Source organism: Arabidopsis lyrata, assembly GCF_000004255.2.
Source record: "Arabidopsis lyrata subsp. lyrata unplaced genomic scaffold ARALYscaffold_3, whole genome shotgun sequence".
Classification (NCBI taxonomy): domain Eukaryota; kingdom Viridiplantae; phylum Streptophyta; class Magnoliopsida; order Brassicales; family Brassicaceae; genus Arabidopsis; species Arabidopsis lyrata.
Genome location: NW_003302553.1, coordinates 18,375,615 through 18,397,354, shown reverse-complemented (window position 1 = coordinate 18,397,354; position 21,740 = coordinate 18,375,615). Strand labels below are relative to the sequence as shown.

The 21,740-nt window shown below is 37.2% G+C and overlaps 2 protein-coding genes and 1 pseudogene across 3 annotated transcripts; 2 read left to right on the top strand and 1 right to left on the bottom strand.

The window, feature by feature from the left end:
* Positions 1 to 1,275: 1,275 nt before the first annotated feature.
* Positions 1,276 to 1,773, bottom strand: LOC9319873 (uncharacterized protein At4g04775). The gene is made up of 2 exons (XM_021032122.1): positions 1,768 to 1,773; positions 1,276 to 1,695 (listed from the first exon to the last, which is right to left on the bottom strand). The coding sequence occupies exons 1-2, from the start codon at positions 1,771 to 1,773 to the stop codon at positions 1,276 to 1,278; spliced, it is 426 nt and encodes a 141-aa protein (XP_020887781.1).
* Positions 1,774 to 13,608: 11,835 nt separating this feature from the next.
* On the top strand, positions 13,609 to 15,778 carry LOC9321955 (annotated as a pseudogene).
* An 873-nt stretch (positions 15,779 to 16,651) lies between these two features.
* Positions 16,652 to 18,416, top strand: LOC9321954. Of its 2 annotated transcripts, none has more exons than XM_021033879.1 (5): positions 16,652 to 16,814; positions 16,943 to 17,230; positions 17,310 to 17,414; positions 17,499 to 17,792; positions 18,191 to 18,416. In XM_021033879.1, exons 1-5 carry the CDS (start codon positions 16,809 to 16,811, stop codon positions 18,239 to 18,241), a joined length of 744 nt encoding a protein of 247 aa, XP_020889538.1. In that variant the 5' UTR covers positions 16,652 to 16,808; the 3' UTR covers positions 18,242 to 18,416. The 2 variants fall into 2 exon arrangements, with proteins under 2 accessions (XP_020889538.1, XP_002885888.2); XM_002885842.2 differs by lacking the exon at positions 18,191 to 18,416 and adding an exon at positions 18,029 to 18,158 and having other exon boundaries at positions 16,654 to 16,814; positions 17,499 to 17,731.
* Positions 18,417 to 21,740: the final 3,324 nt, after the last annotated feature.

Here is a 21,740-nt window from a genome sequence, read left to right as displayed (position 1 = left end):
CCTGACCTGCTCGCTGCGTTTGATGTCCAATGATACATTATGATTATATGTAAAATATTAGTATTTCGAACATGTGATTGTCTTTTGTACTAACTATTTATGCTTTTGAGTTCTCGTGATAATTATGTATGGGGTTGATAATGCTTTAGGTTTGTGTGATGCGTCTGGATTGATGTTTATTAATTCGTTGTTTGGGTGAGATAATCTAACAACACGGCTGAGTTATGGTTTATTAGGAGTTTATTATTGTCAAGTTATACAAATGTTGTATAACTCCCCACCTCGGATAACTCCCCACCTCGAATAACTACCCACTCAAGTTATCATTATACCTAGATACCCTTATACCTATTTTCCCTATATATATCTCTTCTAAATATAACTCTTGTAAAACAATTCTCTCTCGTCTTTTCTCTTCTTGATTATTAGCAACTAATCTATATAATCTCTCTTGTCTTTCCTCTTGTCGATCATGGATGCATCAGGGTCTAGCAGCAAGAGGACGCGTGTTGAAGATGGTTCCCGCAGCAGGAGGCATGCAGTGGAGATGCAAGAGCAGAAAGAACGTTTCGAAGGCATCATCTCTCTCATCAAACACAACATGAAAGAGACGGAGGAAGCCCACCCTTTGGATATCACGCTGCGTGAGGAGAATGCGAAACTGGATCTCCTAAGGAAGATGATGAGTTTGAAGGACGGATTTAACGTGGAGGAGGAGTTCCAGATCGTGAAGGAGTAGGAAAGGAAGGCTTACGAGGAGAAGGTGGCATTCAACGTGACGGGGATCAACTGGGACAAACTGGGGTTTAAGCCGACCGAGTTGTCGGGGTCGGAATCAGACTAAGAATGGAGATATCCTTTCTATTTGTTTTTTTTTTTTTTTTTGAATCTATGTTATTGATATGTTAATGAATCTATGTTACTGAATTTATGTCAAGTTATTCTAGCGATATGGCTGATTTAACACAAATGAATTTGTGGTTTAGCCGAGTTATTCCAGCGACACGGCGGACTTATGAGTAATTTTTGATGTCACGACTGAGTTTTTATACATTTAACGGCTGAGTTATTTAATTTTAGCCGAGTTATTCCAGCGACACGGCGGACTTATGAGTAATTTTTGATGTCACGGCTGAGTTTTTATACATTTAACGGCTGAGTAAATTACTTTTGTACGGCTGAGTTATTTACGTTTACTCGGCTGAGTTATTATTGGTCATTTGGCAAAATTCAAACAACACTAACAAAAAGCATTACTAACAAGCCAAATAAAATTCAAACATCACTAACAATACAAAAGACAATGGCTGATACGACACATACAAGCAATCCTGTCAATCCCCTGCTGACGATGCGTTGACGATAAACTATTGTTTCCATTTCGTCAATCCTTTTCTGTAATCTAAGCTCAATCGAAATCTTCTCATCTTCTGTATTAATTGATGATATCTCCAAGTTTTGCCTCTCCAAATCACCACGAAGCTCCAAAATTGTCGCATTAAGTTCTTCAATCTTCTTAGTCTTCTCTTTAATTACAGATTGAGCTTCTGCCAAAGCCCTTTTCGGCCACCCTATGACCTCCTCGTCGAGCCACCTAAAGAATTTGCAGTGAGCATTACCACCTTCCTTGTACAACTGACACCCAAAGAACCTTCGATTTGGATTTTTATCCGTTTTGGATTTGAAGACCTTTGCCTGCAATCCACATTCACACAGTTTCCGAACTCCAGAATTACTCCCAAAGCTACTCGTCGATCCAGAGCTTACTTCCATCTTCTCTCGTTATTCGGAGACAGACGAAGAACCCTAATTGTTTATTTTGGGATAAATGTCTAATTGATGACTCTAGGTGTTCAGAAACTCACTAAATCAATATAGTCATGTATACTAATAAAACTACATCGTTCGAGACATACCAGTACTGGCTGAGTTACAGCTGTCTTACGAACATCCCATTAATTTATACATATTAATTTTCGAGATTACATAAAGTAGTTTTTCGGGAGACGCCATTAATAATTACTGACATATTCACCCGCAGACGACAAGTCGTCGAATCAGTCATAAATGTAACATTTTTGAGAAAGTATTCAAAATAATTCAAATTTTTGAGTTTGGTATATCGGTTTATTGGATGAGTTTTAAAATGTGCAAAACATGAGCTTATTTCATGATCATTATTTGGAAAGTGAATATAAAAAGTTAATTACATCTCATTAATCTGAGTAAATTACATGACTGTATCATAATAATCATGAAACACAGATTAATTCGTGGTTTGGCCGAGTTATGACAGTGTCATGGCTGACTTAACGTAGATATAATTCGTGATTTTCACTATAATCATAACTGAGTTAAGGTCAAGTTACGGCTGATTTATAATAAAATTTAACAATGGGCTTATTTCATGATCATTATTTGGAAAGTGGATATAAAAAGTTAATTACATCTCATTAATCTGAGTAAATTACATGACTGTATAATAATGATCATGAAACACAGATTAATTCGTGGTTTGGCCAAGTTATGACAGTGTCATGGCTGACTTAACGTAGATATAATTCGTGATTTTCACTATAATCATAACTGAGTTAAGGTCAAGATACAGCTGATTTATAATAAAATTTAACAATGGAAATCACGGGTAAATCAAGTGAAAATAAAAGTCATAAGGAAAGATGATAATAGAAGTTCATTACACGGAAGTTCATAGAGGATATCACAGTATAAGGAAGTTTAACGACGGAACAATAGGCCAAATTCGGAAAACATATCGCATAAATTATTCCACACTATTAGATTCATCCAATCAGGCTTATCGCCACTACGCGCCCATATCCTCATAAACGCACGCATCTGGTCCCGGAATATCGTTCTAGCCACCAAATTGAACTGGGTCCAAACCGTTGATGTATGCATTGGTTCCCACGTGTATTTACGCTACAATGAAAGAAAAGATCGTGAATTCGGTTTTCTGTTTTAGTGTGCTCTATATCAAATATCGATGCTTACCGCGAGGAGCTTAAACCATCGTCTCTTAACATCCTCGGGAATCAAGCGGTAGGTTGGCCACTCATGGTGCCAGTTGTGCTGGAGTATCTCTGCAATCGTGACAGAGAGATCGTGATTGAACTTGAACCACGTAACAGTGGTTTTGTCAACCCAGTAACCAACACCCGGGTTTAGAACGGGAAGATTCTCCCAACCATCAGCGATAATGATCGCTACAACCTCGCCGAAAAACTTTAGGTCGATGTGAGGAACAACGTCCATGTCGATTGGAAGATGTACGGGAGATATTTTGTGTAGGGGATTGGAGTCTGGAGACGAAGACGAACGAGAGACGATGAGATGAAAAAGAGACGAAGGCGAACTGTTCTGATATAAATAGAAAAAAAGGGAAAGGTAGATGAAAGGTTGCGCCTCTTACTGTTCTGGCGGCAAAAATGTACATGTGACGGCTGAGTTATATGCTTAACGGAAGATGAAAGGTTGCGTGACGGCTGACTTTTGAGTTAGAGTTTGATGTCTGGCTGTAGAATAATACGTAATGGCTGAGATATTTACGTTCTATGGCTGAGTTACGGAACACATTAATTTCTAAATACAGAAAAAACCGTCATTAAGTAAGCTTAATTAGATAAGTTTTAATAGCACCATACCAGTATAACAATAAATATACATTTGAATATACTGTTAAGATTTTATAAATCTTTAACTTGAGATATGTGTTGGAAACTGTAAATATATCAAATCATTGTGATAATTGCTTTTCCAAGTTCAATGCTAATGTCAGTAAATAAGTAATCATCATTTATAGAAGTTTTCGCGTTTTTTAAGACTCAAACGTGACATTATTTGGAAAGTGAATATAAAAAGATGATGACTTGATGTCTCTGTATTTTACCACTTTTAAGCACACTTTTCTCGTACATTTAGCTAAGTTTCATCTCTCTTTCATTGCATCCAGAGTCCTTTTCATAACATTTTCATCACTTAGTACGATATGCATTGCATGGCATAGCATATTGCATATTGGATGTGTTTCAGGTATTTGGAGCTTATTTGGGACTTAATGGATGCAAAGAAGAGAATTGATGATTCGGAACCAGTCCGAAGTCCCTCAAAGATCGACTCAGATGGAAGTCTTTCATTGCGATTTAGCTTCAGAGCTCTTCATACAAGTTATAGGAAATTGAGTTACCTTTCCAACGGAGATGATTTCAAGCGAATCAGAGCTTTGATGCAAGAATTATGGTGGTTTTAATGGAGACATATGCAGAAAACTGGTTGGACTCGACAGGAGGTCGAGCAGGCGCTCAGAAACCACCAAGGGTTGGACTCGACCACACCAACTCGACGTGAGGTCGAGTAGGAGGCCATCAAGGAGCACCCTTTGAAGAATCACTCCCCCTCGACCACATGGACTCGACGACACGTCGAGTAGGACGTCAGGAAGCTGTCTGGACACGGACTCGACCACACGGACTCGATGACACGTCGAGTTGGACCACCCACCAACTTCTTATTTTGTCTTGTAGCCAAATTAGGGCAACCTAGTATTCCTATAAATAGGGGTACACGCTATTATCCAGCGAATATTCCTTTTACCCAGCAGATATTTCGCTGCTCTCTCTAAAAACCCTAGTTTTGTAATCGTTTTTTCCTTTGATCCTTTGAGTTTTTGGATTTCGTTTCTTCATCAAAGTTGTAGATCTCGTTCTCATCTATAACATACTTGCTTTTTAATGATTTCTGGGTTTGAAACGTTTTCTGGGTTTTTATGCATGATGTTCTTCAGTGTTCTTGAGTAGTGGATTAGGGTTCTTGAGGATGGGTTAGATTAGGTTTGGAATCCTTAGTATATTTAGGTGGTTAAGTGTATAATTGCTTAATTTCCCTTCTGGTTTAGTAGATCTTAATGCTATTTCCTCTCTGATCAATTGGAAGTTGATCTCAGACATTTCCACACCCACAAGGTGTTTGATGAAATGTCTGAACAAACTATTCCAGAGATTTGCATACTCTAGCCCAAGAGATTGGATGTTTAGAATGCTTATTGACTATATTAGATTGAATCATAATGCCTGCTAGGTTATATTTCTTCAATGAGAATTGAGTATGAAAGTGATTTAGCTTGAGAATCTCTGTCACGAGAGTGGATTGATTTGTATTTGAATCTATTGTCTAGGGATAGCTTGATTGAGTTTGTTAACCACCTAGATAGACTAAGGAGACTGCTATAATCGATTACCCCATTCCTCAGGACCCTTTATCTCTATTGATTGCTTGATTATCGTTTCTGTTAGCTTTTGTGTTCTACTCGACCTGCTTGCTTATTACTGCTTAGTTTTGATAGTCATTTCTCTTTATGCATGTTCATTCCTGTTCTGTAGCTTTATCGTTTTTATGCACGTTCGATTAGGATTGCTAGATAACAAAACCTCCATTCTGCTTGGCTTGACTTAGTTATCTCTGATCGCATCTTGATTGATAGTAAGAGCACCTGATTGGATTGATAACCTCTTATACTGCAATGACATGAAAGTATATTAGGGTAATTGATAGCAAAATCCTAGTATCATGACTTAACACAGAATAATTTGTGGTTTGGCCGAGTTATGACAACGACACAACTGAGTTATCACATAATAATTGATGGTTTGGCCGAGTTATGGTAGCGACATACAGATAAAAAACCGAATTTATCTAAGCTCACAGATACTTGTTCAAGCTCTGATACTTCTTCTCTAGCGCTTCAAATTTCTCTTCCATAAGAAAGATCTTTTCTTCCTGAGCCTCGATGCGCTTCTTGGCTGCATCCAAATCCTGCTTCATCTCATTCTTCTCCTCCTTTATCTTCTCAAATTCGTCACACAATGCGACAGTCCACCACCTCATGAAACCGCAGCCACGACCAGGACCCTTAAAAATCATACATAACTCATATTACACCCCAAAATTAAAAAAAAAAAAAAAGGAATCAGAACTCAAAATCAAGACCCAATAAATCTTAAAAGATGCCTACGTCTGAGATTTCATACGGACAACTGAAATAAAGTTTTCCTCTTGTATTAGGATCACGAGAAGTGGCAACGAGAACCGCTGCACTGCAATCACACGCGATCGGAACGCCCTTATCGCGCCTCCGGTTTTCGCCGTACCTCATTCTCATCCTTTTTTCCATACAATCCAGCTCCTACATTACCACAAACACGACAGACAATATAAAGATGTCTAAAGATTTGTTCGTCTCAGACGGTTGGGAAAAAAATACCTCATTTCTTTCAGAAGCAGTTTTCTCATCAACCCTAGAGTCGCCGCCTAGTAGAGATCTCTGCGCCATCATCTTCTCTTTGATTACTAAAAAAATAAATAAATCACTAAATCAATATAGTCGTGTCTACTAAAGCACTGATCAAACGACGTCGTTCAAGCCATTCCTGTATATTGAAGATTAAAACGAGAATTGGCTGAGTTATTATAACGTTTTACGGCTGAGTTACTCAGATATTAATTTATTATATACAGTCTCGAGATTACAGAAAGTGTTTTTTGGGGAAACGCCAACAATAATTGCTGGCATATTCACACACACACGCATTTTAATGTCATAAATTAATACATAATAATTGAAAATAATACAAAAAAAAATTATTATAATAACTAAAACAATTAAAAAAATATTCAAAATAATTCAAATACGTTACGGCTGAGGTATTTACTACTTACGGCCGAGTTATGAGAAAAATCATTTTATTTAGAGAGCCATTTGTATATTAACATTATGTCTGGTTCTAATAATGTCCAGATTTATAACATTAAATCACAATAAAAATTTCATACTTTCAGCCCATTCACATTCTATATAGATCGACTTTCTAGGAATGGAAGTTAAGTATGGCCTCTGTGTGTTTAGGGTTTAGATGGTGTTGGTTTAGGGTTTAGGGTACAAACATGAGCTAATTTTATGATTATTAAAAGATGAGTAAATAGAAGAAGTTAAATACATCTTATAAACGTTGTTTAATTTCAAATTAAATCAAATCACGAATTTAACACATAATAATTCATAGTTTGGCCGAGTTATGACAACAACACGGCTGATGTGCCACAGATGAATTTGTGGTTTGGCCGAGTTATGACAACAACACGGCTGATGTACCACAGATGAATTCGTGGTTTGGCCGAGTTATGACAACAACACGGCTGATGTACCACAGATGAATTCGTGGTTTGGCCGAATTATTATAACGATATACGGCTGAGTTACTCAGATTAATTCGCCATTAACAAATACAGAAAAGAGAATTCATACAAACAATACTACGACTGACAAGTTTTAGCATTATGCCCAACTTGTTTACATCGAGAACATACATGTTGCTTCCTAGGGCGTTTGTTTCCAATGGCAACTTCCAAAGATGATTTAATCCTAATTTTCTTGGGCCTTCCTGGCTGGTTTACAACAATCGGAGGCAAGCACGGTTGGTTAACTACAATTTGAGGAACAGGGATTGCCGTATCGGAAGGCATGATTGGAGCAGTGTATGCGCTAACCAAGTAACTTCTCTTATAGTAAGGACTGCACAGGGATATACGAGACACACCCATATGCTCTACAGCTGCGATTGCATGTATGCATGGTAATTTCTCGTGGTCGAAATGACGGCATGTGCATTTTTTATCATCCACATTTTTAATATGCAACTGTGTTCCATAAGTTACCTGCACGCGTAAAGCATCAATCGTTTGTACACCCATAAGTCTTGCCGCGGTGACACGGGCCTATTAGAGGGGAAAAAAAAAATAAAATACGTTAAGTCTGATTGATGGAAATAATGTCTGGTTTAAGAACGTTTGACGACTGACTTATGTAAGCAGTTACAGCTGAGTTACCTGTAACAGTTTTTCAACACCTCGTGAGAGCGTTGTTTGCTGCGAATTTGCGTCCTCTCTCCGTTCAGCAAACCATCTGGTAATCATAGTCCGTATCGATTCTAACAGTCGAACTATGGGAAGGCTTCTGGCCTTTGACAGTGCTTTGTTCATTGATTCCGCAATATTAGTAGTCATTAAATTGTACCTTTCACCCGGGAAATGAACACGCGCCCACATTTGGACACCAGCTCGTTGGAGGTATCCATGTAGGTTTTGATCAGACGCTTCAATCTCATTGAACGCCTCATTAAAATCACTCAGCCTAAAACACCTTGCTACTTTTTTCACCAAAGGGAACAAATGTTTTCCTTTGAATTTCACCAAAATGTTCTTATACAAATGGTAAGTGCAAATTCCACGAGAAGCCAATGAAAACACTTCACCAATTACTTTCCCTATTGACTTATGTCTGTCCGAGACTATCGCAAGATCCTTATCGTCAGGGATAACAACTTTGAGTTGCGTAAAAAACCAACGCCAAGAATCATCATTTTCGGTGTCAACAATACCGAAAGCTATTGGATAAATCTGAAAAATTATCATCCTGAGCTAGGGCTGTTAGAAGGGTCCCTTTGTAACTTCCATGGAGAAACGTACCGTCGACAACAACAACTTTGCGCATGAAAGGAAACCCAGCAATACTGGCACCAAAAGCAATGAACACATAGTTGAATCTTCCTTCCTCATCAAGTTGAAGACGCGTGACTGTACCCGGATTTGCCCGTCTTATCATGTATAGGTAAGAAGGAAGTTCTTCAAAACTACTCTCAGGAGTTCCCTGATCGATTTGCCTTGCATACAGGAGCGTCCTATGTGACTTCCAATAACCCATTTGTTGACACCAACATATCGTAACTATAAGTCAGCCGTAATATATATAACTCAGCCACAATGTAAACATAAGTCAGCCGTAATATATAAGTCAGCCACAATGTAAACATAAGTCAGCCGTAATATATATAAGTCGTAAACTATAAGTCAGCCGGAATGTATTGATAAATCAGCCGAGATGAGAAAAAGTCAGTCGTATAGTAATCAATAGGTCAGCCGCTACACAGTAATTACCTTTATTCAAAAATGCTTATTGATAATTACTCTGACTGATTTAGGTTTAACATCTGGACCAACGTCACCAAGAAAGTCCCTGTAAAGAACTCCCAAAACATCAGGTGTTGCTTGTCGGGATCGATTAGAACGGTCCGTCACAGAACATGTGTGTTCCGAATCGTATATACGAACATAAAAATGTGGCTCATCCCCTTGTGTAGATGCACGAACTCTCCATCGACATTCATCAACCCAACAAACAATATTCACTGCGGTCGGATTTGATACTGGTACATTAAAATCAAATCCATCCCTTACCGCAAGAAGTTTGAGTCGATACACCAAATCTTCTTTGCTCCGGTATCGTTGACCTACAGCGAGGTTTAGCGAAGACAACTCCAACCTTAAAGCCTCTGAGTTCCCAGCCGATCCGGCCATTTCAATGTTCTGAAGTTTCTTCTTAGGAGGCAGAGACGGTGAATCTTCGTCTTTATTCTGAGGATCGCCGTATACAGTAAAGTTATCATCATCAGATGAGGCACCATCGGAGTCGTCGAAAACATCAAATCGGCTTGAAAATTCATCATCTTCTTCTTCGTCATCTGCTTCTTGGTCACCTGCTTCTTCTTCTTGATTTTCACTATAATCATAACAGAAACCTTCAAATCCACCATCGGGAACTTCGTATCTAGATTCTAATTTTGAGCCAGAACTGGATGGCCGTTTCATCCTTCCTCTCGATCTGTCCTTCCGACTAATTTCCATATACTCTTTCACCGTAAATTCCACACAGAGACGTAGTTGATCGATTTTCCGTAGGCTTAGAAAACATTGCAACTGTCGATCATTGGAGACATAAACTGGTGGAGTATCAAGCGACATATTTTTCATAGCCTTCTTCGAGAACATGTAGCTCAGCTTTAACTGATGGCTCAACTCATTCAATCCGTAGTCATCGAGCACCAACTTCACAAGCTTGTCGTGCGTTGTTTCCGCATCTATCTGCACAACTCTACACCCTTTATCGTCGGTGTTAAATACGAATTTGTGTTTCTTTACCCAATTACTGGAAACAACCATTACCGGAACCGGATCAGTCATATCGGGGTAAGGAAGAACGAAAATGAAGAAGTAAGACGATGACGAGTCGAGTGAAATTTAAGTTCCAGAGATGTGAAAAAACACAGGTGAAGATCGACACAATGAAGAAGAAGATGAGTAGTAGAAAAGACCTTTCGTATTTCCCTTGATGATGATGACATGGAATGATGACATGGAATGTTGCATCCGACGTCATTTTTTTAATTGATGAAGTGGCAAGTAAGCCACCAAACGAAAATGTTAATCAACCGAATTAAACCAGCCATCAAACAAAATTTTAACTCAGTCGCAACATGCATACTATTACAGTAATTAAAAATCGAAAGAAATGCAGCCAAATTCAGCCGTTTAATGTCGTAACTCAACCGAAAATCTTTAACTTAGTCGTATCGTTTGATAAGTCGGCCGTAATTGCAAGCTATTCTAGTAATTAATCTTTCGCTACTAAGTCAGCCGTAATTGGGCCGAGTTTTCCATTAACTAAGCTCATTACGGCTGATTTAGGACACTAGAGGCTAAATCAGCCGTAACGACATCACATAACTAGGCCGTCTTTGATAACTCAGCCAACTGGAAAAAGTTAACTCAGCCGTGTCGAAGCAATAACTCAGCCAAAATTTTGACAAATCAACCAACGAGTGAAATCTCAGCCGTAACTTAGGCTGGGTTATGCTCGAAAGTCAGCCATTTTCTCATAACTCAGACCGACTTCATTAACTCAGCCGTAACTAATGTCTGAGTTATACTCGTAAGTCAGCCGTTTGCTCATAACTCAGTCATTTTCCATAAATACTGCCGCTGTATCGCTTTATGGCTGAGTTCATTAATACACGTCAGCGATTTCTGACGTGGCGACGCGGCTTTACTGAAATGGCAGTGGCATTCTTTGTAATTACGTTTTTTCCTATAACGTTTAACAGGGGCACGCTGGGTATAAAAAATATACCCGAAATATGATAGTAATAAAAAAAAGATCTGTATGTATCTGGTAATTTCATATAAAATGTTATACATCTGAGTAAAGTTCCCTTATAAAAATGGTCATGCATTTGAGTTTGTCTCGACACAGCATAAAGTTTATAAGAGTTCTTTTGGGCCTAAGGATTGTATTTTATCTTAATTATCAATCTCGGGCTCGTGTAGACTTGGGCAGATATGACTAGTGGATTTTAGAAGTGGACTGTGTCAAAGAGTCAAAATAGAGAGGCTACAATTTCTGGTGGAGAGAATTAAGCCAAAAGGTCAACGGTATGGTACAAGACAAGAAGAGACCATCGTTGCCAAACTTTTTTTCGTTGAATATTTTGGTGTCAAATTGCCAAGTTAAAGACACACACAACAGTGGTATACTTTTGCATCTTCGTCCACTAACAAGGTAACAAGTAGTAGGCAATTATCGTGGTCCATATCAAACATTAGATCACTCGAACCCACGATGAGTTGTCCGGTGGAGAGTCCGGCAAGACGCATCTTAAAGTAAACTTCGGCCGCACGGAAAGTCTGATTATCGCAAATCCCATTTGTGCTCGATCACAAGGGTGAAACTTGACTGACAATAAGAGGTGAACAAGTCTACAACTTTCACATTGATGTAATCTCTGATTGGCTTAAGCACAATCTCGTTGATGATTCTACGGAGAATCATAGAGATTGCTGATAAAGATGTATAGAGGGCGAAAACTGTGGATACAGAAGGGACTTGGTTAAAGAGAGAAGCCATAGTTTAAGCAACAAGGAAGATGACGATGAAGAGCTTTGGTAAAGAAGTGTGTGAGAGAGAGTATGTGCTTATTTGGGGTTTATAAAGAGTTTGGAGGGTGGTGATGAACATGACAGCTTGTAAATATTTAACATTTAATTGCTTAATCAAGAAAGAAAGAAAGAAAAAAGAAAGATTGGATTTTCAGATGTAGGAAACTTACACAAAATATGGACAAATTGAAATGTGTTAATCTTTCTGTAAATATATATGTCTTTTTTGTTGTTGACATCCTGTAAATATATTTATTTAATATTTAATATTAACTATTAGGATATACATAATAAATGAAAGCCATCCTACCAAAAAGAAAAAAAAAAATGAAAGTCATATATAGACTATTTGCAAAAGTGTCACATACTGTAATTAAAAAAACAAATACAAATCAAATTAAACTAAAAAATTAATGATACATGTATTGTCTTTCACAAAAAAAAATGAAATAATAAAAATAAAACATAAGGAATAATGCAAGAAAAAATTGAATAAAGATTGGATGAACAAAAAAAATAAGTGTTAAAAAGATTACTAAAACATATATATAATCTAATTTTAATTGTTTGTATTAATTTCAATTAGAAACCGACAAATGGAGATCAATGAAGGTCAAGTGATTTCATTGTGAAAAAAAAATAATAGTTAAACTTAATAAGATAAAAATAATTTTACAATAAATTTTTTTTTTCTGGATTTACCTCAATGTACTAAGAAGAATTTATATATATATCTTCAACACTATACATCATTTGAGAGTAACATAAAATATTATGCATGGATAGCATCTAACATAGATTCTGGTTCGGTTTGGATATTTAGGTTATTAGTAATTTAGTATTCAAAGTATAAAAGTAATTTTATATAAATAGTTTTGGTAGTTAAATTAAATTTTAATCAAATATTACTTTTAGGTTTTAGTTTTTTTTTTCCTTTCTTGGTTAGTTTCAAATTGAGATTCGTTTTTTTTTTTTTTTTTTTTTGCATATTCAAATAATGAATCTATTTATATTATATATACTAATATTTGTTTTAGCAAAAAGTAATAGAATATGCATAATATTAGTAACATATAAAACAACTCACAAATTGTATAAAAACCAATAAGCTTAACAATCCGAACGACCATTTAAATTCTTTTAGAGCATAAACATTTTATTAGGCGATTCTCATTTTCAAATGATCTGATCTCTTTAATCGTAAGAACAAGTAAGAAAGAGTCAAGAAATACAGAAGGCCTTCCACGGGAGATATCCCTAATCTCTCTAAAACTACGATAAATTTACGACTAGGTGATCAATGACTTGTGCATGTGATTGTGATTGGCTTCAGTTTTTCAATCGTGCTTTTCCTCGATCCATGAGGTGTATTATTGGAGGAACGATCTTCAACAGTTTTGTCTCTTCCGGATTGGTAAATACTGATAGAAAATTATAGACATCGTGAAAAGTTAGAAAAATTTCACTTTCATAAATCTTTACTTATTTTTACTAATGATAACACTACAAGAAATTTCCACATTGATAGCACATGATGATAGCTCATTTTCTTTAACTGCTATGAAAGATAAGTTTTTGATTTTAATTTTATATAATAGCACTGAAACAACGCTAAGATAGAAAATCACCAAATAAAAAACTAAAATCACTCGTTCCGCCAAAACTTAGCGAAATAATTCACTAAAGCGCCATATGGCTCAGATCCAAAAAAAATTAAAGCCAAAGTCCAAAAAAATAAAACCCTTCACTTTACCCTACAAAAAACATATCTCCAAAAAAAAAAAATCCCAAATCGAAGAAAGAGATTGGGGATTTCGTGTGAAGCTCGTCGCCGGCCTCCACCGTGAAGCTCGTCGCCGGCCTCCACCGTGAAGCTCATTGCCGGCCTCCACCGTAAAGCTCGTCGCCGGCCTCCACCCTAATTTCTATATATCTTCTCCATTCTCTTTCTCTCCTTTACCTCTTCGCTCTCTTCCTCGATTCTTCCTTTCTTCCTAGATTATTCCCTTCTCCTTAGCTCTCCTTTACCTCTTCACTCTCTTCCTACGATTATACAGCTCTGGATATATTGGATTTTGATTTCATTGGCCTGAAACCCCAAACTAGTTTTGACGCTCGGTGCTTCACCATTCAATTGCGTCAGCCTCCTCCCTCTTTATTCTTTTCTTTCTCCTCTGCATGTACGATTTTGTTAGGGTTCAATTGATTTATGAGCACTTGAGTTAGATTTTGTTAGGGTTCAGTTGATCTATTTGGGTTAGATTGATTTCTTAGAAGCTTTTGGCCGAAGTTCTGATGATGCTTTTCATGCCCTCCAGGTGTTCAACGAATTGCCTCATTATTGGCTTGCTTGTTTCTTAACATTATTTGTCATTCTGTAAGCTGATTCCTATTAGCTATACATATCTTATTTGATATTAGTACTACTAGAACTGTTTTATGAATAAAAATCTAATTGTTGTGAATAAAAATTAGAGTTTTGAAATGTTTTGTGTTGATTTTTGTTTTGTTGTTTATTCTGGTTTTGTTCACAGGGAAGATTATTGCAATCTCCACAATTGTCCACCGTTGAGAAAATCAGAGATTGAGTACTACGCAATGCTTGCTAAATTTGGTGTTCACCATTACAATGGAAGTAAGTTCGTTTCTTCTTTAGCCCGTGTAGTTTTCAAGCTTCATTGTCCCCTTCTTTGTATTTAGGTTCCATTGGGTATAATAACTGAGAATGTATTATCCTAAGTAGATGAAAGTGTAATAATTTGCCTATATGGACCATTAAGCTGATTATGAAAGTATGATCCTAAGTAGAGTAGACTGTTATGTTTAATTGACCTAAAGTGTTGATCTTTCGCAAGATCAGGAACTGCTTGAATTGCTATTGTTGCATGTCTCTATATGTGTTTCAAATTGATTGTTGTGTTGGTCTATGATTTCGGATTGCTAGAGTTTTAACTCTTATACAAAACTTTAACTTTATCTTGCTCTTTGATATAACCTGAAAGAGCATTTTAACTCATCATGTTGATGATTTCGATGTCCTTATGTTTTCTTGGTCCACAAAATCATGTCCTTATGTTCTCTTGGTATATATATATATAGACAAGAGCTGCTGATATTCTTAGTTGCTTATTAATTTCCCTAAGTTTTTTATCTTCTAATATTTTTCTTGCATAAGATTTCTGTAAGTGCTCTTAAAGAGATAGAAAGTGGAGGTCGGGCAGCCAAAGAAAAAGACTAACGGAAGCACTCACGACAAAGACAATGTAGAGGATACCAAGGTGAAAGAGGAGCGAATAGAAAGAATTAAGAGATGGATGATAGTGAAGGTAACTCATTTTTTTGGAATCCGTTTTCCGAATTTGCTTGGCTGGTTGGGAAGATTTGTATATCTTGTTGTTTTAACTGCATTGATTTTATTTATGTGGTTCTTCACTTCTGTTTTCAGAATTCTCAGAAGTTCCTGATCTAAGTAAGTGGTTTTCGAGTTATGTCTATGAGTCACCGATGTTGGATACAAGTGATGGTCTTGAGTTTCTTGGAGAAAGTAAAGGTACAAAGGAAATGGAATTAGTCTCTTCTCAGGCTAAAGATATGTCTCAATCACAGGTTGAGTTTTCAGGTGAGTAAAGAGATTTGTTTACTAATAAAGTGACTCAATAAGTTTGTGGTCAAGAAGCCTGAATTTTTCTTGTTTTATTTCATGTTCTAACAGAAGATATAATGAATCTCGTCGTTGAGGACAGTGACATAGATGAAGACTGCAGTATTTGGGGAAAATCTAAGAGAAAAGGTAGCAGTATTTTTCGAGAACCTAAGAGAAAGGAAGAGACTACAACAACCTGTGAAGCTGAGCTAACTTCCTTGAGGAATCGAGTCCAATATCTAGAAAACGAAGTAAGGATTTTGCATGATCTCATCAATAACTTCCTTGGCAAAAGTAGTATATAGAAGTTAGGATATTAGTTCAAGTATTGGATTGAAACTTGTGTTATGTATGAATTGATTTTTGGTTTATGAAATGATGTATATCTTTTGGATGTTTATTATTATTATTATTATTATTATTATTATTATTATTATTATATATATATATATATATATATATTGGATATTTTGAAATTAAACAGGTTCCACCAAATACAAATAGCTTAAAACAACCGCATAAAATTAGAGTTATGGCACTGAATATTATAGCATCATAAAAATTATAGATCATAGCTTATATATATCGCTATTATAAGTTGTTATATCAAAGCGTTTGTCTAATGCTATGGTAGAATGCTCTATAATAACATACGGAAAAAACGCTATCGTATGTAGGGGGTCTACCATAACAGGGGCATAAGACAGCGTTTATGAAAACGCTATTAATGACATATAATAGCTCTTATCTCTTGCTAATAATGTAGATATTTCTTGTAGTGTAAGTAAGTTCGAAACTAAGAACGACGTTGTAGAAAGAATTTAAGGGCTAAAAACAAATTCAAGATTGTTAGATTATATGCCAAAATTTTCAACATACCTTATATATAATTCTTGATGTTTTGAGGAATGCAAGTTCCATGTATAAACGAATCCATTTATATATATTCTTTTGAAACGACCGAGGCAACTATGCTTGGCGGAAGCATACGACTGATGCTTTTAAGATGTAATCGATTAGAGGTTTCTTGAACCAACCAGCTATGCCTCCATTTTATGGGCTGGAATTGAACGTGTGAATGGGCCTTACTCTTTGCTACATGGGCCTGGGTATTTCTGTAATTAAAATAGTTATGTGAATGTGATTGGCGTAACGTGTCGTTTCTAATTATAAAACGTGTGTAGTAAGTTTCGCGAAGAACCCTAGATCTTCTATTTCATTCACCGAGATCTATCGAAGAGAAGCAAGCAAATCTGTGTTTCAGAAACAACAAAACCTCTCTCTCTCTCTCTCAAACTCACTGATTCGTGTGTGTTGTGTTCCGATGGAGGTAAGAAAAGCTTCTTTCTTGACTTTCGCTCTTTGTTTGTTTAGTTTGTATCTGTTTCCGATTTCCAGATTGAATTATTTTCTCGGAAACTTTCTTCGAATTTTTTTTTTTGTTTTTCGGTTCTACAGATCGATCGCACGTTTGTAATATTTGATTGCAAACCCAATGGTAGTGATTTATTCTTCGGAGGAGCCATAGTCTTGTCTCAGACGCTGGGTGATAGTTTGGCTTTCGGTAATATCGATTTTGAGCGCAACTACAAGGCGATCCACTCCATGCTCAACAATAGAATGTGGATGGTTCATGACAAAGTCAATTGTGCAAGGTTGACTTACGGATGTAATAAAATTGGAAAACCACCTCCCACTCCCACATCTGTAATTGATACATCTCTCTTCACGTCGTCCAAAACGAAGGTAGGCATCTCTGTTTTTTTTTTTGTTTTGGTTCCTTGTCATTTGTTAACGTGTAACATCAACAAGTTCTTGGATTCAGCTGGGCCGAGCTGCTGTAATGTTCGGTTTGGGTAATGGTCCTAATGGATATGAATCGAACCTTTCTGCTATCTTGGCATGTACAGAGATCATGTCAAAGTTGGATGTAAGTTGTTAATCTAAACATTAAAAAAAAAAAAAAAGTGACACTAAAATCTGAAAGTACTCACCGTTTGTTGTGTGTTTGCAGGTGCCAATGGAGACTTTAAATGATACAGTCCATCCTATGATTTATTATCTCATGCAATATAATGATCAGATGAATGATGAGGTCAGAGCCCGCTATTTTAACGAGGCCGAGTATCCATCACTCAACAAGATTGACGATATACCAATCATGATGTTGGTGGACGATGTGCTAACGACACGCAAGGCTGAGTTCAAGAAACTCTACTCTGAGCGACAGAAACAAAAGGAGGATGAGAGCAAGGATCTGGTGTATTACGATTACAATAACATTCTATCTCGTAAGGATGATGATGATGTTGATGATGATGTTGATGATGATGACGACGGCGACGAAGTCGTCGGCGGCAAAGCGGTAGTGAAACCCAAGGAACTCTACATTGAGGGACTGAAACAACTAAAGGATGGGAGCCTGCTGCGTCCGGTGTATCACGATTACAATAACATTCTATCTCGTAAGGATGATGATGATGATGATGATGATGATGATGATGATGATGATGATGATGTTGTTGTTGATGATGATGATGTTGTTGATGATGACGACGACGACGCCGACGACGAGCGGTAGTGAAACCCAAGGAACTCTACATTGAGGGACTGAAACAACTAAAGGATGGGAGCCTGCTGCGTCCGGTGTATCACGATTACAATAACATTCTCTCTCGTAAGGATTATGATGATGATGATGTTGATGATGAGGATTCTGACAATGACCAAGACCAGGATATGATGAACGATGACTAAGTAGGCGTGGGTTGCTTCATTGATCATCTTGTATGGATTTCATGTTTGTTAGTGTTTTAAACACAAGCTTTTCGCAGAGTTTCTATGTGTGTGTGGACCTTTTGTTTTTCTATCCAACTTAAACCTTAGTTTGAAATCCAAGATATTATATTAGATGAAATCGAGATATTTTCTCTTTTTGTTGTGTACAATTTGCCTAAAACCTGGCCTCCTTTTTCCTTAAAACAGGAAATATTTTGATTGCGGTAAACCCACATTTTGGCCGACTTTTATTCTGCCCATTGGACTACAAGGAGCATAGTTGTCATATAATTAGAGGCCCGCATAAATTTCTACTTTTCCCCGACCAGTGGTGTAAAAATTACTAATCTGACCCATAAGTAAACCACCCTGGCTAATTTTTCTTTTAAAGGAACTTTTTTGTTGAAACTTGAAACACTACATTGTAGGTTTGTTTATGTAAAGCTCTGCATTGACATGGTTGACATTATCCCAAGCATATGATTGAGCTACAAAAGTAGTTTTAATTTGGAAAATATTGATTGTTTTCTACAGTTGATTGACTCTTTAGAAGGATCTTTATGGTTTTAGATTAGGTTTGACCGGTCCAGAAATCTTTAGGATCTCAACCTTTTTTCAGTTGCTAAACATGATTGTGCTTCGGTCTTCCACTCTTTATGTGTTTTAGTCTAGACATTTTTGGACTAGATTGATTGTTTCTACAGTTGATTGGTTGTAGATGCCACTGTTCTTTAGATGTATCTTGAGGGATTAAGATTAGGATTGATCAGTAAAGCAGTCTCTTCGTAGGATATATTTTTTCTATCCCGGATCTTTATGATCTCAGGCTTCCTGTTACTCTCTGTAGATTACAATTCTAATGTTTGCCGGACTCTCCACCGGACAACTCCTCGTGGGTTCGTGGATAAAAATTTCAAAACCCTTTTAATAGATAGGTTTACAACATTTTGTGATATGGACCATGTACCAAAACATTATAAGCTATTCTTTTTTTCTTTTTCTTTATCTTTCTTTTAGATAAGTTATCTAATATTATATGATTTTAAGTAATTTTCTATTTTTCTATATAATCAATTGTCTGAGCATATCTTTTTTTCTTCTCTTAATTTCATTTTAAGCTTCTTATGATTTTGGGAGTACATTAGATGATGGTTTTATTTTTATTTTAGATTTAAATTTTAGACTACATTAGATAATTTTATTTCTTTTTGTCAACAACTAAATTAGATTGATTCAAATAAACCAATACCGACGAATATTGTTTATATGGATGATAAGAAGCCAAAATGAGACACAAGCGCCTATGCATACCACAAGGATCAATGAGGGAACTACTAGTCCGCGAGTCCCATGAAGGAGGATTAATGATATAAGATCAAGGAGTTGATAGGATCCAAGTAGATGACCACACGGTTCTATCTACGTAGATGTCGTAAGCAGAGTTGATGGAGCCGGTACAAAGGACCATACGGTTCTCTCTGCTACAGCTAAGGGATGGAATGGATCGAGGGACGCCACACAATCGATGAGTGAGATTGTGATAAGTCGAAGAACTCACTAATCCAGGAGAACCCGCACAAGATCGGTGAACTCGTAAACACTTAAAGAAAATTCTCTCTTTATTGATAATAGGCAAAAACGTGAGCTACAATGGCTGCAATGGACCTTATTAATATGTCGACAGCCTCGACCTTCTAGGGTCTTGAAAAAGAGAATAAAAGGCAACAAATAATTAAGAAATAAATGACAAAAATAAATCTAGACTAATTTCAACCAACCTGCAAAAGAAAAGAAAATTTGACATTTAATTGAAAAGATTTAAACGCATACCTTAGCTTGGGGAGGAAGCTCTCGGCCTTGGGACGTCTTCCTCGTACGTTTCCTTAAGTGGCGTCGTTTGGTGTGATGACAAAGAGAACTTGGGCTTGACTTGTCTTGAGAAGAGGCCTTTCACTTGTTGGTTCATAAAAGCTTGGGCCAACACTTAAGTCTAGACTCTAAACGCTTGGTTTGTTGCTCCTCCTGGGCCTCTCTTTCTTCTTGTTAAAGCTTATTGCTACAAAGGGTGAGATTATCGAATTGTGTGATGGTGTTCTCCATTTCTTTATAGCTTATCAAACTCTCCACAGCTTTGTTGAATTCTTCCCGCATTGTCTTTGTACCGGACCTTGTTCTAGGTGGTTGGTACATAGTCGGAACCCGGACAACTTCGGTATGGTGTGAACTCATGTCCTCATCATTCTCTCCCTCTTGAGAGGGTTCTGTCCTCAGAACCGGTTCACCTTCAAGAAAAGGCACCAAATCAGCGACATTGAAACTTGTTGAAATTTTTAACTCACCTGGAAGCTCGAGTCGATAGGCATTGTTGTTGATGCGTTCCAATATCTTGAATGGACCATCTCCACGCGGCGATAGTTTGGACTTCCTTTGGTTTGGAAATCTTTCGGGTCTCATGTGTAACCAAACCCAATCACCAGGCTCAAAAATCATTTCCTTCCTTCCTTTGTCAACTTGTTGTTTTATCTTTGCAGACTTTTTCTCGAGATTTTCTTTCACTGTTTCATGTAGTTTCTTGATGGCCTCGGCTTTAGCCACACCATCTTGGCTTGTTTGTTCCGTAGGCGGTAATGGTGAAAGATCTAGTGGTGTTGTGGGCTTGAATCCGTAGACAATCTCAAAAGGGGAAAGCTTAGTGGCCGAATGGCAAGCACGATTGTAAGCAAATTCAATGTAAGGAATACAATCTAGCCAATTTTTTAAATTTTTACCGATCGTGGCTCTTAAGAGAGCTGAGAGTGTGCGATTCACCACTTCGGTCTGTCCATCTGTTTGTGGGTGGCATGTTGTGGAGAATAGTAGCTTTGTCCCTAGCTTTCGCCAAAGTGTTCGCCAAAAGTGTCCAAGGAACTTCGTATCTCGATCTGAGACGATGGTTCGTGGTATTCCATGTAAGCGCACTACTTCCTTGAAGAACAAGTCGGCGGTTTGTGTTGCATCATTTGTCTTTGCACATGGTATGAAATGTGCCATTTTTGAAAATCGATCCACCACTACAAAAATTGAGTCCTTGTGCCTGATCGTTGGTAAACCTAACACGAAATCCATAGAAATATCTACCCAAGGCATGTTAGGTATAGGTAAAGGCATATAAAGACCGTAAGGATGGGACCTGGATTTTGTTTTGATGCAAGTGACACATCTTGCGCAGAATCTCTCGACGTCGCGTTTGAGGTGAGGCCAGAAAAAATGTTCAACAAGAACACTTAATGTCTTATCCACTCCGAAGTGTCCCATTAATCCTCCTTCATGGGACTCGCGGATTAGTAGTTCCCTCATTGATCCTTGTGGTATGCATAGGCGCTTGTATCAATGATAAGAAGTCATTTTGGTATCATTTTGGTATTAGTACTTCCTGATTTCGATAACACTTTTGAAGTTGAATGTGATGCTTCAGGTCTCGGCATTGGAGCGGTGCATC

Coding starts and splice junctions, on each gene's coding strand:
- LOC9321954 (XM_021033879.1), top strand. Junction 17,231..17,309: donor TCACGTCGTCCAAAACGAAG/GTAGGCATCTCT, acceptor TCTTGGATTCAG/CTGGGCCGAGCTGCTGTAAT. Junction 17,793..18,190: donor CTCGTAAGGATGATGATGAT/GTTGATGATGAT, acceptor GATGATGTTGAT/GATGAGGATTCTGACAATGA.